The following is a 16,169-nucleotide window of genomic DNA, read 5'->3' as shown; positions in this document are numbered from 1 at the left end:
ATGCACAAACTTGTCTAATTCGGTGGGGGGAAAGAAAAAGGATCCGTTGCTATTCTGCTTTGAGGAGGTTTTAGTGTATCTGAAATGAAACTAACTACCTGTTCCAGTTTTGTATTCTTAACCTGACATTTGACTGTCTTACGTTTCTTCCCTACTGATTTATCTTTAGTTTGGAAATGCTGTTTTCATTATCATATTCAGTGTACCATTTTTCAAGTCCAAAGATATTAGATTGCTTTAAGCACAGTGTGCCATTAAGATCGAGTCTTAGGCATAGACCAAACTGCTCACTACATTTCTCCTTCTCTTGACCCTCTTCCACCTCCTTTCTATCCTCTACTCTGCCTTTCCCTTTCCTCTGACTCCCCTCCCTCCTCCTCTGTAACACTTCCCTGTTCCTCACGTTCCCTTTGCTGTTCTAGCTGCAGTTATTCGTATTGGTTCCTTGCAGATACTTCTCCTGAACTCTCTCCCTGACTACCATGAACCTACTATGCTTGCGTAGCAGGGGGAGGGATAATACTCCCATGTGGCGCGTCCCACGTGGCGGATAGGGGGGTCCTAACTGGCTTGCCGGCGAACTTGAGCGAAATAAAATACCTCTCACGGACCAAACACCCCCCCCCCCCTTGGGTGGGGGACGCAGACAAATAATTCACCCACAGTATCCCCTGCCTGTCGTAAGATGCGACTAAAAGGGGCGACCAAGGGATGATCCAATTAGAACAATGAGACCACTTGTAATTAGTACCATCACGCACCATGGGTCGCATTTACTTGCGCGTACTACCACTATGTTAGGTACGCAATAGGTTTGTGATTAGTAGCGACAGCGTGTGAATCAGGAGGTGGGTCCTATAGTACCTGTGGTTCGTACCGCTATATGAGCGACACCATGGTTCTGCCTTACCTATGCTCAGTTCCCACTATGTGAGGAATTCCATGGGTTAGTACGAGTCCCTGTGGTTAGTCCACTTACGTGAGGAACGCCATAGGTTTACGTTACCTGTAAATAGCGCCACAATGTGCGAAACACCATAGGTCTGTGTTACATGTGTTACCTGTGAATAGTACCATAATGTGTGGAATACCGCGAGTCTCCACTACTTTTGATTAGTACTGCAACATTACACATAGCATGGTTCTACTTTCCTAGCAATAAATACCATTATGAGGGGCCTATGACCTGGATGTTGGACCCGATTCGACTATAAGCATAATCGATTCAGCATCGTGCTATAGAAGCAGTCCCTTGGTCAGTAATACTATTGTTTTGTGCCAGCTTGTGTGCATGTGAGGCACTGTGGGTCGGATCCACTGATCGTTTTAAATTCCTATCCGTCCATCCATTCGTTCTTCGCCCTCACGCTTTGAATTCTGGTCAGTGAAGGATTTTGGACTTTTAAGTTGTCACTTCATTTCTTCTCGTTTTGTACCATAGGGGCCGATGCCCTCGATGTTAGGCCCCTTTAAACAACAATCAATCAATCAATCAATCAATCAATCAATCAATCAATCTCCCTGACTAGACTCCTGGGCCCTCAATTTCCTTCCCTTTAAAATGTTAGTCCAGCAGTCTTCCACAACTTCTCTCCTTCCTTCCACTCCGTTTTGTATACCTACTGTATCCTGTACATTGTTTGAGGGATACCTGCTTTCATTCCACTCCTTTGTTAGAAGACTAATTATCTCTCTCTCTCCCCTCTGACTCCTTAATGCCCGCTCTCACCCAAAGTCCCTATATCTACATTCTCAGCCATTCTTTAATCTTCTTCACGAAAATATGAATATTATGAAAAATCAACAAAAATAATATAGCATATTCTGTGAATTAAAAACCCATAAACCATCAGTATGGCTTTTCCTTAGTTACTTCTATCATATGCTTTCTTTCTAGATCTATGGAACATAAACATGACTGTTTCTCTTGCATTACTTTGTGCAAACTGGAAATCTGGTCCTGTGAGCCTCTCTTCTTTCCAAAACGCCGGTGAACACCTGATCTGGTATAATGATGTAATAACTTAGATAGTTGGCGGAATCCTTCCTGTTCCCTTGATTATGGATAGGTGCAATTAATTGTTTCTTTAATAAGAAATTATATTGATAAAATCCACCTACTCAGTACTTTTACATAAAGGTTTAAAGGACGTATTGGTCCCTCATTGGACGTTATTTCATGATTCAGCATTTTATCAGCGATCCATTGTGTGATCTCTGTATTAATCAGACAAATTTCAAGATTTGAAGTATCAGCATTGCAGTCATGTCACATTTTTCATATTGTGTTAATTTCATTTCCATAATGCCATTTAACTTTGATAGCTGAAAAAGGTCCAATAAGGGACTGAAACATGTTAAATGTTTATGTAAAAGTATTGAATGGGTGGATTTTATCAATATAATTTTATTATATTTCAGGCCACATTACTTGACCCTCATCCTAGAATGTTGATAGGGTTAAGCAATCACTGGTTAATCGCTGTGAGAAATCACTTCATTCAAACGCAGTGTCAACATTGGCACCAACAGCAATACTGGAGAAAGGATGTCCCATTTGCGATGAGTGAGATGAATCTGTTACTTCATTGTTCAAATCCAGTTGGCTCTGGATATTATAGCTCTGTGGTGTGATGTAAATAAAATGTGTATAAAGATATTAAGTAGTGTAAATATATAAGATTAAGCAGAGCTAGACAGCTACTCCAAAACCAGCCTACTCAATGTGGAATCCAACTACTGCCTTCTAACTCTATCAGACTGCTTGGTATTCACATTACAGACAATCTAAAATGGAATAAGCACGTGAAGGAAGTGAGATGTAAGGCATACAGAGCACTGGGTTTTGTCCGTAGATGTGTCTCAGGAGGAAGAAGTAAAGCCCTACGAACGGTTTATATTTCCCTGGTGTGGCCCATACTACTATATGGTCTTCCTTCCTGGCACCTAATGGCAACGGAAAATATGAGAAAACTAGCCCAGCGACGAGCAGAATGTATAATTAACAAGCACATCCCTCTAAACACAGCCAGATCATTGCCACCAGTGATTAAGAAATCTGACAGACAACACACACCTCCCCTTTCCACCACTTATGAAGGGAATGGTTGAATTCCTGAAACATGTTTGGTTGAATAAATCATTTTCTTCCATTAATAAGTGTATTGACAAGGCTGTTTCAAATATAACTATTTTAAATATTTCTATACTACATTCAAACGAGTCAGTACAATCATTTTAAGCTATCATGGTTAAGATTATCAACAGTGCAGCTTAATTATCGCTCCGTTAAGAGAGGTCAAGAAGTTACTCTTGCCCTCCCCTCGCCAGAACAACCTCATATTTAAATGGATTTTACGCACAGTCTGCTCGTACGTGGAATCTTCTACCATCTGAGGTAAAACTGTTTTTTCTTCCTCACTTCCTCCACACAGTAAAGAAAATGTATATGTAAATAGAAACCCATATGTGATGTATATAACTTGTATAAATTAAATTGCAAGAAAGATGTGTTGCAAGTACAGTTGAATGTGGGCGAATATGTATGCATGTGGGAGTGGTGGTGAATGACTGTGTGTACAGGGGTATGAGTGAGGGTATATATAACTGAGTCTTCTTACTCTAATATGTACAGAATAAATCAAGATAATTATTATTCTAAGAGTACATACAGTGTTTGGAGTGTACATGTGCAAATTTAAAATTATCTACATGTATAAGTAAATATTCAGTAGAGTTTATGTAAACATACATGTGGGGATGGAGGCACTTCCATGTATGTGGGGCTTGCCCTTTCTCCATCTACCACCGCTAAATTGTAAATGTACAATTTAAAGAAAATAAATAATAATAATAATAATAATCATCATCATCATCATGCAAACCTAATCCTCCGTGAAACCCTCTCGGACACCATATCAAAAGTAAAATTTATGGGTGAAATATCTAAACGATTCAGAATGAATACAGGTGTAAGGCAAGGTGATGGTTTATCTCTACTCCGTGTTCAATTGCATCCTGGAGAAAATAGTAAGAATTTAGAATGAAAAACTGAAAGAACACAAGCTATCACCAATAACACTGGGAAGAAAGAACAGAGGTATTGAAATAAACTGTCTAGCATTTGCAGATGATTTTGCCATACTTTCAGGAAACCTGAAAAAATTCAGCAATACAAGTCAATCTCTTGGAAAAATAGCCTACAGAACAGGTTTATGAATTTCTGTAGAAAAAAACAAATTTATGATAAATATAAAAAAATGCTCCAGAATTTCTAGTAACAGAAATTGGTCGAATAAAGAAGGTAAAGAAATTAAAATATTTGGGAGAAACAGTTCAAGAAAAAGGTTTGGAAATATCCGCTGTAGAAGATAGGATACACAAATTGGAAAGAGCATACGTATAACTAGGAATATCTACAACAAAAAGCGTATATCTAAAAACCTTAGAACACAACACTACAACACAGTAGTTAACCGGAATGCTTATATGTGAGTGAATGTGTAGTACTTAATTACAAGGTGAATAAATTAGAAGTACTGGAAAGCATAATTGTACGGAAACTACTTGGCCCAGTATGAACTACAGAACTCTGTAAATCAAGAAGTAATGATGAAATATACCGGGACATAGAAAACATAACAGATACAGTGTGGAAGAGGCGATTGATAATTTTTGGATATTTATACAGAATGGATGACAACAGGTTAATCAAACAGATTTCAAATATCTTTGGAACAAGAAGTCGACAACAACCTGGATTCATGAAGTCAAGAAAGATTTGGAAAGAAACAACATAAAGAGAAAAAGAAGCAACAGAGAGAGAGATTTTTAGAAAGAAAGTGTTAAATATGAAGGATTCCAAGGTCATAAGGGAAAGAAAACAGGCTCAGAATGGTCTGGGGAGAGGAAAAGGAGGCATAGTGAGCAGATGGAGTGTTGGAGGAGGAAGAAGGAACAACAAAGGATGAAGCATTGATATTGTCTCGTGGTCCCTAGATGACTCTAACGGAGAAAGAAAGAATACAAATAAGTAATTCAAACCCAGAAGCGCTGCAGTGGATAAATTTCTCCAGGAACCTCTTCTGTACAGGAAAGGTAATCTGCTCTCTTGGTGGTCAGATAGAGACAGGCTTATCCCTCCCTCTACAAGTGAAAGGAAAATTTTTGAAGGCAGGATAGATGTTGAACATGAATAGGAATCTTTCACAGGAAAAGGGGTTGATGAACTGTTATTTTTGAACAGCAACATCTGAACTATTTTATACTACAGTTTTATGCCTGATCATCTACTGTTACGGTTTCCAGAGACATAGAGTGGCCAGAATTTTGTCCTGCTGGAGTTCTTTTACATGCCAGTAAATCTTTTGACACGAGGCAGTCATATTTAAGTTCTGTCAAATGCCAATGGACAGAGTCAGGATTGAAGTGGCTACCTTGGGTTCAGAAAGCCAGTCCTGTACCGTCTGTGCTACTTGGTATTCAACAATTACGTTGTCTATCGTCAGTACATTGACCCTTCTGATGGACAGGTAGATAGTAGTAAGGTATTGGTACTTTAGACAACTCTTCTGTCTGTGTAACTTATAAGCATTTTTATGTAGTTACCAAACTCATAGTAAGATCATTTATGTGTATAAGAATATAATACTGCAGTTTCATGTCTGTTACCATATGATCACATGATTTCGCTAATCTACTCATACCGGACGAGTTGGCCGTGCGGTTAGGAGCGCATAGCTGTGAGCTCACATCCGGGAGATAGTGGGTTCGAACCCCACTGTCAGCAGCCCTGAAGATGGTTTTCCGTGGTTTCCCATTTTCACACCAAGCAAATTAAGGCCACGGCTGCTTCCTTCCCACTCCTAGGTCTTTCCTGTCCCGTCGTCGCCATAAGACCTATCTGTGTCGGTGCGACGTAAAGCAACTAGCAAAAAAAATTTTTTTAAAAAATCTACACATTAGCACAGTGTGACATCCATGATATTCGTAGTAGTAATCTATAAAGCACCACAATTCCAAGGCACCGATCCTCTGGTAGTCTGTCTTCTTCACTGTCTAAGTTTCTGCTGCATATATTTCGATGGGAAAGTTCAATCTAAGTTCTATCTTGATGGTGATGGAGGTGGTGTTCTGGATGTAAGTGAACTTGGCTATTTGTGCCTGCAAATTTTAGGCTTGCAGTCGCCAGTGATGACGGATCCCAGGTATTCAAAGTGATTGACAGTTTTGTAATCAGTGACTCTTGTGATATTGGGGAGGTGGTTGTTGAAATTTTATATTTAAATTGCAAATTTTAAATGTTATGAAGTTTTGGATGGCTTATTTTTATTAAACCAGATTGTGAAACATTGTTGTCGTATCTGCTATAATAATTAACTGGTGGTATCTTTTTAAAATTGAATACAAATCTTGGTGGTTTATTATCATTTGTGATGTTGATCTAAACATTTTAAAATTTTTATTATTATTTATTGCCAGTAAACACATTCATCATTCTAAGTTCTTTAATTTGCAGATCTTGTGTATACATGGTTACAGACAAACAGGAGATATTTTTAGACAGAAAATTGGAGCCCTCAGAAAGTTCTTGAAGAAATATGCAGAGTTCACCTTCGTGACAGCTCCTAACGAAGTTCCTCCTATCAACAGAGATGAAGCTCCTCCTGGTGATTCATCAGGTAGATATAGTAGCCATTCTGGTCTGATTGACACTGTTAAAGCTTTGGCAGTATATCAAAATGTCTATCAGTGTTAATAAACTAATATTGTTCAAACGGCTACAAATATTAACGTGATTAGCATGATTCACACCGGGCGAGCTGGCCGTGCGGTTAGGGCCGCGCAGCTGTGAGCTTGCGTCCAGGAGATAGCGAGTTCGAACCCCACTATTGGCAGCCGTGAAGATGATTTTTTTTGTGATTTCCCGTTTTCACACCAGGCAAATGCTGGGGCTGTACCTTAATTAACGCCACGGCCGCTTCCTTCCCACTCCTAGGTCTTTCCTATCCCAATTAAAAAAAAAAAAGGCATGATTCACGAGGGAACTGTTTGGGTAGGTCCAGACTGATTGCTATGAAACTTGGTAGGACATCACAAATAATACAGTGGTCAAAATAAATTTTGCATATTGCCAGAATGTTAATATTGAACATTGTGATCCAGAAATACGTTATATCAGTACATTGGTTTGTTTTTAATGTAATTCTAGCAGAAACAGCCCCTGTTTCTACCATGAGAGGGCATTATGTGCAGTCTATGGCAACCGTGTAACCTATAAACATTGCAGTACTTGTGCTGTGTGTCATTCCGAGAGTTGTGGTGCTTCAGGATGATTCAGACAACAATAACGTATGATCAGAGGCTCTGTATAGTCCTCTAATGGAACAGGGAATGGGCGATTATTGCTGTGAGTCACTGTAGAATCAGAGCAAGTTTCTAGCGATAGGATCTTTGGAGAATCGTCCCAGAAGTGGCCACGGAAGAAAAACAATAGGTATGCAGGACAGATATCGGCGTATAACAGCAAGCAGAAACCTTCAGCACAATGCTACACGTCTACAGCGTCAGTTCCAAACAGCCACAGGGGTGCAGGTGTCAACACAAATGATACGAAATAGGCTCCATGAGCAAGGATTACGTTCCAGATGACTTCTCAAGGCTCTTGCTCTAAATTGGGTTTGGAGAGGGGCTCATGTCACATGGGCACGAAACCACTCTTCGTGGACTAGGCAGCAGTGTAACACAACTCACTTTTCTGATGAGACACCTATCAGTCTCCACCCTGAAAATAGTGAAATTCAAGTGTGGAGGCAATGAGGACAATGTTTACACCTTAACTTTATCAGAAACTGCCACCCTTATCAACGCGGTTCAGTCATCTTTTGGGGCGGAATCAAGTATGGCTGCAGAACACCCATTGTGCCAATACGTGGGAGGCTGACTGATGTGAAGTATTGGGACGACATCCTTGCACGCATTGTGGCTCCATTTGGTGAACATTTTGGAAAGGGATTCACACTGATGGACGACAGTACACGCCCGCATCTTCACAATGTCGTGAACATCTCCTTAGTGGAGCCTGGAATCAGTCTGATGGAATGGCCTCCATATTCTCCAGATCTCAACTGTATTGAGAATGAATGGGCCATGCTAAAACGAGCAGTTTACAATTGTCCTGTCTCACCACAGACATTACAGTGCATCATTGAAGCTGCTATGGAGGAATGGGACAATATATCACAGGTGTATCTGGACAATTTGGTAAGGAGTATGCCTAACCGCATTCAAAGGTGTCTCCAATTACGAGGAGGGCCAATTGGTTCATAAACAATGTGTTGTGCAAGATGACAGTGAAATCTTTTGTAAGGGTTTGTGTTTATGAAGTGGAAATATGTTTATATTCTTTATTTTCAGTTTCTTTGACTGTACCTACCAGAACAAAGTCAGTTTTGTTTCCTGTTATGTCCAGTATTGACAGTAGAACAATATGCAACCTTTATTTTTACCACTGTACATTCTTAAAAAATGGGGATTTGTTGGTGGAGTTTTAAATGGAACTTAGTAGTGTATTGAAGACATTGATTGCAAATAAATTTGCTAGAATGATCAATCAAGGCTTCAGAACATCGTTGAATGCCTACCATTGATGCATAAGTTGTCCACATCATGACTACAGTGAGAGATTCTGAAGAGGATTCTGGCAGTTTCTTTGTTTGTGCTAATGAAAGATCATATTAATAGCAGCATGTTTATATTTAGATGGCCAAGATTTCATATTAGGCTACATAATATTTTAGCTTTCATGGATACAGAAGTATTAAAACCGTAATGTTTTGAAAACCTCCCAACGTGGCAGGAATTGGACAAGAGGGAATGAAAATGACTATGAGTCATATGTGTACATTTTGGTAAAATAGGTTTGTAAAGTGTGAAATTCTGTTTATGTTGTCATAATCTGATTTTCAGTATAAAATCTTTTACACAACTTGAAAATAGAACTGTTGGTATTTGTAGCGCATATGCAGGGTCATTCTCAAGTCTTCATCAGCTCTGACCTGCCCAGCTGTTTTAAAGCACTACCTTTGATTTTATGGCAAATGGTTATTACCATTAAATTTAAGATATTTTAATTCTCCGTTCGCTGAAATGTCCAGGGAAAGCTAACAGGAGCGATAAATACTGCATATATACTTATAGGAAACAGATGGAGCAGAGTGACTTACCATGTAAGAATGGTGTAAACACAAAAGAAATCCTCCACTGATGAAGGCTGCAGCTGAAAATTTTGGACTCGTGTCTTTCTTTTGTATGTTTCCTACCCACACATGTGTCACTGCTCTCCATTTGTTTCCTCTATATATATACATACACTGAGGGCTAAAAGTCATGGGAAGGGGTGTCCCATTAGAAAATGTGCCTTGTATGATCCCTGAACGTTGCGGCTAGTTGCGGCGTAGCTGAGCAGTCTGTCACAGACACCAGTGTCGTGAATATGGTAACATGTCACGAGTTAACATACTTTGAACGTGAGATGATAATCGGTGCACGGCGCATGGGTCATAGCATTGCAGAGGTTACACGCGAATTCGGGTTTCTGAGGTCAACAGTGCCGAGGGTGGATCTTCAATATCGCAGAGAGAATGTTACCATTACCACCCATGTAACCGCCGCAAGGGAAGACCGCAGGTGTTTAATGAACGGACATCACATCGCCTCCGCAGAACCATACTGGGTGCTTGACGGGCTACTGTGAGTCAAATCCCCGCCCAGTTGAATGTTGGGAGTCAGGAACTCATTTCTACCAGGACTGTAAGAAGGCAACTGCACCACGTAGTCTTCACCGGCCGACGACCAACTCTTGTCCCTTTTCTGACACCTTGACTCAGAGCTCAGAGATGTGCATGGGCCCGTGAACATCAGCAAAGGACCATGGAACAGTGTGGTGTGTGGTAGGGCCTGATGAATCCTGGTTCCAGTTGTATCGAGCTGATGGACGCATGAGAGTATGGCGTATGCTCCATGATGCTATGGATCCTGCATGTCAACAAGGTTGTGTTCAGGCGGGAGGTGACTCTGTTTTGGTATGGGCGGCGTTCTCATGTCTGCAGTTAGGCCCCATTTTTCCGGCTGCAGGGATTGCTGACAGGTGCATGTTATGTGGACATTCTTTCAGACCATCTGCATCCCTTTTTGGCTCAAGAATACACTGATGGAGTTGCCATCTTTCAACAGGACAATGCACCATGTCACTGCTCTGTGGTGGCACGCAGGTGGTTGGAGGAACACTCCAGTGAAGTTATGACAATGGATTGGCCCTCCAGATCCCCCAATCTTAATCAATCAAGCATTTATGGGATGCTGTCGATGCTGGTGTATGCTCCATGAACCCCGCACCAACTACACAAGATCAGTTGTGGGTAGCAGTGCAAGATGCGTGGGCCTAGATCCCTCCAGAACAAATCCAACACCTTGTACAGTCGATGCCTTGCCGTATTGCTGCCATTTTAAGGGCTTGCAGAGGAGCAACTCATTGTTAACATCATATTCAGTGTCTTCCCATGACTTTTTGCCACTCAGTGTACAGTATATTACTAGGCCTTAGCACCGTTTATTACTTTAACAAGTGTTCATTCCTAGGTTCTCTTCTGTGCTTACCAGTCTGTGAGGTGATGTAGTGTAACATGTGTTTTCTCTTCTCAGATCAGTGTGGTTGGTGGTTTTCAACTCCTTCCAATATATTTGATTCCAAACAATACTCAGAAGTCTGCCCTGGATTTGAAGAGAGTTTGGTAGTGATTGAGACAACTTGGAAAGAAAGTGGACCATTTGATGGACTTCTTGGTTTCTCGCAGGGAGCTACGTTTGTCAGTATTTTATGTGGAATGCAGCAAAGAAAATGTAAGTTGACAATTTGGAGGTCTTCATCATCATTATCTTTGTATTCTTTCTGCAAACCAGGTAGAATGTTTATGAACAATTTGCCTCTAGTTTTTTAAACTTCTTTGATCTGATCCAACCACCTCTTCCTGGGTTGTCCAAGTAGTCTTTTCTATGTACATTCCTATCCAATTATTGTCTTGGTGTTCAGCGCTCCCTCATCCTCTTCCCATGTCCAGACCACTTGAGTCATGCAGCACTCTATTTCTCTGCCAATACGAGAGAAAGATTTTTTTCGCAGGCCTCGCCTTTGGGGCCAGATCTGACAGGCCGCCCGCCAGGCCTGACCTTCAGAGACCTGGCCTGCTGCTCGCCATCAACTGTGACACGAAGCCCATCGTGTTGTGCATCATAATCTGTCAACAGTCCAGACCATCTTGTTAATGGAATGATCCTTTTGTTCTCGGCAGGCCAAGCCACATCCGCTGGCATTTCAAACTAGTTTGAAATCCTTGCCGGTCGGGTCTGTTGTACTTGGAACTGTGCGATGGACATCGAAGCAGTGTCCAGAGAAAAAAAATGCTGTTGTGGCAGTTGGAATGTGCATTTTGCTATATGTTAAATCATGCAAACAGAAAAATCGATCGAAGTGGATGAAATTATTGATAAGAGAGCGAGACAGCTTTATTCACGAGTCTGATACAACACCTGAGAGAAAATGAACCGGACGATTAAAAGAAATATTTGCGAATGGACCACAGCGATTTTGATGTGCTGTTAGGTAAGCATGTATGGATTTTTCTCGTTATTATGTTAACTGTTTGATCTGTCTCAATTTCATCCTCGGCTAGTAATACCATTCCTTTTACAGACAGTCCCTGTTATGAATGGTATGAAAATATCACTCATAGGGTCAGCTGGTGCGTGCATTTCAGTGGGCTTGGCAGACGGATATGCGAGCAACTTCTGGCTCAGTGAGGAAAGCAGCGGGAAACTACCTCGCTCCTCATTTCCCTAGTATGCTTCTTCAGTGATGCCTAGGCCATCTATGAAAGCTGTTGGCATAGCTGTGGAGGATCAAACCAGCCTTCGGGCTGAATGCCAAACATACACAACACATACATAATGACTTGTTTTGCGTAGTTATTACTGGTGACAGTCTAGTTGAAAGCGTATTTACTGAGGATATTGTAGCTTCTAAGCTGAAGGAGGATACTGAAGAACGCTTGATTGTGACACTGCAACACGGCGACACCTCATGTTTTAGTTGTGAGAGACATGGACGCTCTTTGTACATTTCAATAAATTTCTCTAGCAGTGCTTTTGTCCACTCCATGCTTTCCTTACAAGAGACTTGATCTGTGAGGTGAGGTCTTTCCATTGAGGTGCTGACAACAGGTCTCGCCTGTAGCAGATAACACCTCAGACTGATCTCGCTCACTAATGAGCAGTCCTAGCTCGTTGGAACGCATCACAAAAGGCCTGTCACAATCTTTTCCGTGTATGGCCAGCTATTGACAAGCCCATATGCATGTCTTACATTCTAAATTCTAATCTCTTCTAGTCTTTTGCATGGCTGACAGGAGAAACTTCATTTCTCAAACTTGTAATTTGCTTACTTCTCCTTTATTAAGCCGCTAGCGCCGGGGAACATTTGAGTGTCGCTTTACCCAGAGGACGGAGGTGATTCCGATCTGAGCACTGAGAAAATGCAGCAGTCTCTTTAAAAATTCATTGTTACAGCAGTTTGGCTCAGATTATTTTCAAATGTTTATAGTCGAGACTTATAAGAATGTAGTTAACATTCATCAACTTTATATTTACCTTATAGTGTCATAATGGAGGAGAGATCTTCCACATTTTGTATGGAATGAAAGTAACATTCTTGTATTTGCCTGGGTTGATTCACAATGCAATGAAAATGAGGGTAATCGTTGCTTTGGGAACTTTGAGCAGAAGAACCAGGAACAATAGTTCAAAGATTCATTTTGCACAAATCCCAGATTAATGGGATGATTAGTTCATGATAAAGAGGGCATATAGTTTGGCGTGTTTTGTCGTCCATTACTTGGCCCTCCCATTTCTTACGTTATGCATTCGCACTCACTTTGCTCAGTTCAGTCTTGTGTAGTGCTGTTATCGTTTGATTTATTAAATTTAATATCTGAAGAAAATGGAGAAGAATCATATTTGCCCCTACCCGACTACAGCTGGATAAAGGAAATGATGATGATGATGATGAATAACTTCTCTTTCATTCAAACTGCACTGTGCCATTCTTCTGTGCCACACAATATCATATTTCAAAGTGACAGCGAGTTAAGTAAATATGATTCGTAAGAGGTTTCAAGGCATTGAAAGAATTGTAGGAATTCTCAGCAGATGATGTCAACATTCATATCAGTAAAGAGATGTGAATTTTGTACTGTCTATCTATATGAGGAAACATCCTGTATTGAAACACACATCTGCTGGAATGCAAGAGAAATTCAAATCTACATGCTGTCAACTAGAAAGAGGTCAGACTATTTCAAACACTTTAGAAAAGAAAAAAGAAGCATTGATTTGGGTTGATTCATACATACACGGAAGGCAGAGATCTTTGCTTTCAAAGATGTACAGTTTCCATCTCGATAACTTTAAAACTTAAGCTAGAACAGAATGAAGTTAGGCCTGCAGGGGTCTATACCATGCAAGGAGGTCGGCAGTGTGTGCAGATAAGGAGGTCTATACGACGTATGGAGGTTGGCGTCAAGGGGTTAAGTATGTAGTACTCCAGGTTGTATGTCATGATAAGCAGGAGAAATATTTTAAACATAGTCCATTTGGCTCTCACAGGAACTCCCTTGTCCCACACATGGTGGAAAAACTTGGAATCCCTTTCTTACTTTGTTCTGCACTTCTAGTTTGATTATTCCATTACTTGATATTGTACCTCCCAGGTAATTAAAGGCTTCCACACATTTCATTTTCTCTCCCTCTTGCATAAGGTTGCAGTCAGTAGGTATCCTGTTCATACTCATTGCTACAGTCTTATTCTTACTTCCAGAAAATTGATATTCAATTATAGGTCCTAATAACATTACATAGAGTTTCAGATTACGTGAAGCGAGAGAATTTTTGTAACCATCCAAATTCATGCATGTCTTCTAAACTTAAGTCTTCTGAAATTCACAAAATCATTGAAGATCTATCAGAAATCTATCTCTCTGATTTGAAAATAATTCACTTAAATGCACAGTCATTAGTTGATAAGGTACATTGCTGTAAGCAAGACATTTTTTTTAAGGAGTCCATACTGGACTCATAGATTAACATTCCTGGCTTTAATTTATATAGAAATGATAGATTGCGCAAGAGAGGAGGAGGAGGAGTAGCTGTGTACGTGAAGAGCAACATAAAATGTAAAGTACTTCACACCTCCCCGGCAGAATATTGTCGTAAGCCAGAGTATATTTTCCTTGAACTTGAATTAGCTGTGGGTAAAGTATTATTTTCATGCATCTACTGTCCTTCCAAAATTGGTTTCATGGAGTTGTTTGTAGAGGCGATGTATAATTGCGTTTTTCATTATAAGTACGTTATACTTGCAGGTGATAAGAATGGGCATTTTGGATCAGCGTCCTCGGAAACTGTAGTAATCGATGATGCACTAGACTCATGCAATTTGACTAGAATACCATTTGATAGCACATACCACATTGCATATTGTCATTCTAATCTCGGTACCATAGCTTCAAATTGTAATGATACCCTTCTGAAATTTGGACAGACCCCAGCGAGTGGATTTTCTGGACATGATATGCTCTATGCTGTCTTCTCGATATCAACACCCAAATAATAAAGAAAGTGGATCACATTTAGAGATTTCCGCAGCTTTAATCCTGAAGATTTTCGAAAAGATATAATTTCAGCTCCCTGGTATGAAGTATTTTCTCAGTGTAATATCGATGATAAAGTCACCAAATTTAATTGTTTCATTTTTGCGTTGTACGACAAGCATGCCCCATTAAAAGTAATTTGAGCCAAACACCCACTTAACCCATGGATAACATCTACAATTAAGAAATTAATCTCTGCGCAGGACAAGGCAAAAAGAAAGCACATCAAAACCAGGAAACCTGAAGACTTTGAAACCTTTTGCATTTTGCGTAATAAAACCAAACTCGCGATCCGAGATGCCAAAGTCAGACACGTGCATTCTTTGCTCTATGGGGAACTATAAAATCACTGGGTATTGCTAAGAAAAATTAACAACTTACTTCCTCATTCATACCAGCAGAATTGCAAAATGATTATTTCTTAAAAATTTCATCAGTGAACAATTCTCATAGAATATCCAAAATGATTCATAGTAACATGAACACAAATGAACCTCAACATGATCTCTTTCACTTTTCGTACATTTACCCGGAGGATGTAGTCAAAGTAATTAAGAGCATGAATACCAAGGCTGTTGGACCAGATGGTATCTCACATTCCCTCCTAATGAACTGTTTGGATATAATCACTCTGGTCATAGCTCACCTGTATCATTTCTGTTTACAATTAGGAGTCTTTCCAGCTGTATGGAAACTGGCCAATATTCGACCTGTTCCTAATGTTCCTTCTCCTAAAAAATTTGATGATTTCAGACCAATCAGTATTTTGTCAATATTAGGTTAAGGATTAGAAAGGATTGTTTACCAACAACTCACTTTGCATTTAAATACTCATTCTATTCTTAACACGTTTCAGTCTGGTTTTCGAACAGGCCATAGCACTACGACGGCACTTCTCAAAGTCACCGATGATATCAAGTTTGCAATGGACAGAAACGAACTAACACTTACGGTACTATTCGATTTAAGCAAGGCATTTGATAGAGTTCATCATGACCTCCTTCTGACTAAATTACATACAATGGGCATATTTCTATCAGCTCTCTCTTGTTTTGAAGGGGTACATCGCGCATTCCTATCTACGAAATGTCACTGAAAAATTTGTCACAAATGGAACATAATAATTGCATTTACACAGTTGAAGTCTAAAATCTGCGGTAAATTAAGAAATATTTTATTTTTCGAGAATTTTATGTATACCTACTTTACTACTTTACAAGTATTTTTGGTGCTACGCTCACAGTAACACACGTATGTCTTTTGTTTGTCTTACACTTTCAACAATTTTGTGTGTGATGTCTGTGTTCACTGAAGTTCTTTGCTTTTGTTTCATTGCTTCAGTTGTCCATGACATCATTTCCTGAATTGTAGTGATTTATTGGTCCAGGATCATGCTATTTTCGTTCGAGC

The 16,169-nt window shown here is 40.0% G+C and overlaps 1 protein-coding gene across 1 annotated transcript in view; it reads left to right on the top strand.

Moving 5' to 3' along the window:
• The window catches only part of LOC136857525 (esterase OVCA2), a 55,851-nt gene that overhangs the window by 5,803 nt on the left and 33,879 nt on the right, over window positions 1–16,169 (top strand). Inside the window, exons 2-3 of the mRNA XM_067136252.2 lie at window positions 6,518–6,680; window positions 10,702–10,899. Of these exons, the coding sequence (XP_066992353.2) occupies window positions 6,518–6,680; window positions 10,702–10,899 (361 nt within the window). The remainder of the gene's footprint in view (window positions 1–6,517; window positions 6,681–10,701; window positions 10,900–16,169) is intronic.

This window comes from Anabrus simplex, chromosome 1 (assembly GCF_040414725.1).
Source record: "Anabrus simplex isolate iqAnaSimp1 chromosome 1, ASM4041472v1, whole genome shotgun sequence".
Lineage (NCBI taxonomy): Eukaryota > Metazoa > Arthropoda > Insecta > Orthoptera > Tettigoniidae > Anabrus > Anabrus simplex.
The sequence above is the reverse complement of the archived record's forward strand: the minus strand, read 5'-3'. Positions and strand labels throughout refer to the sequence as shown.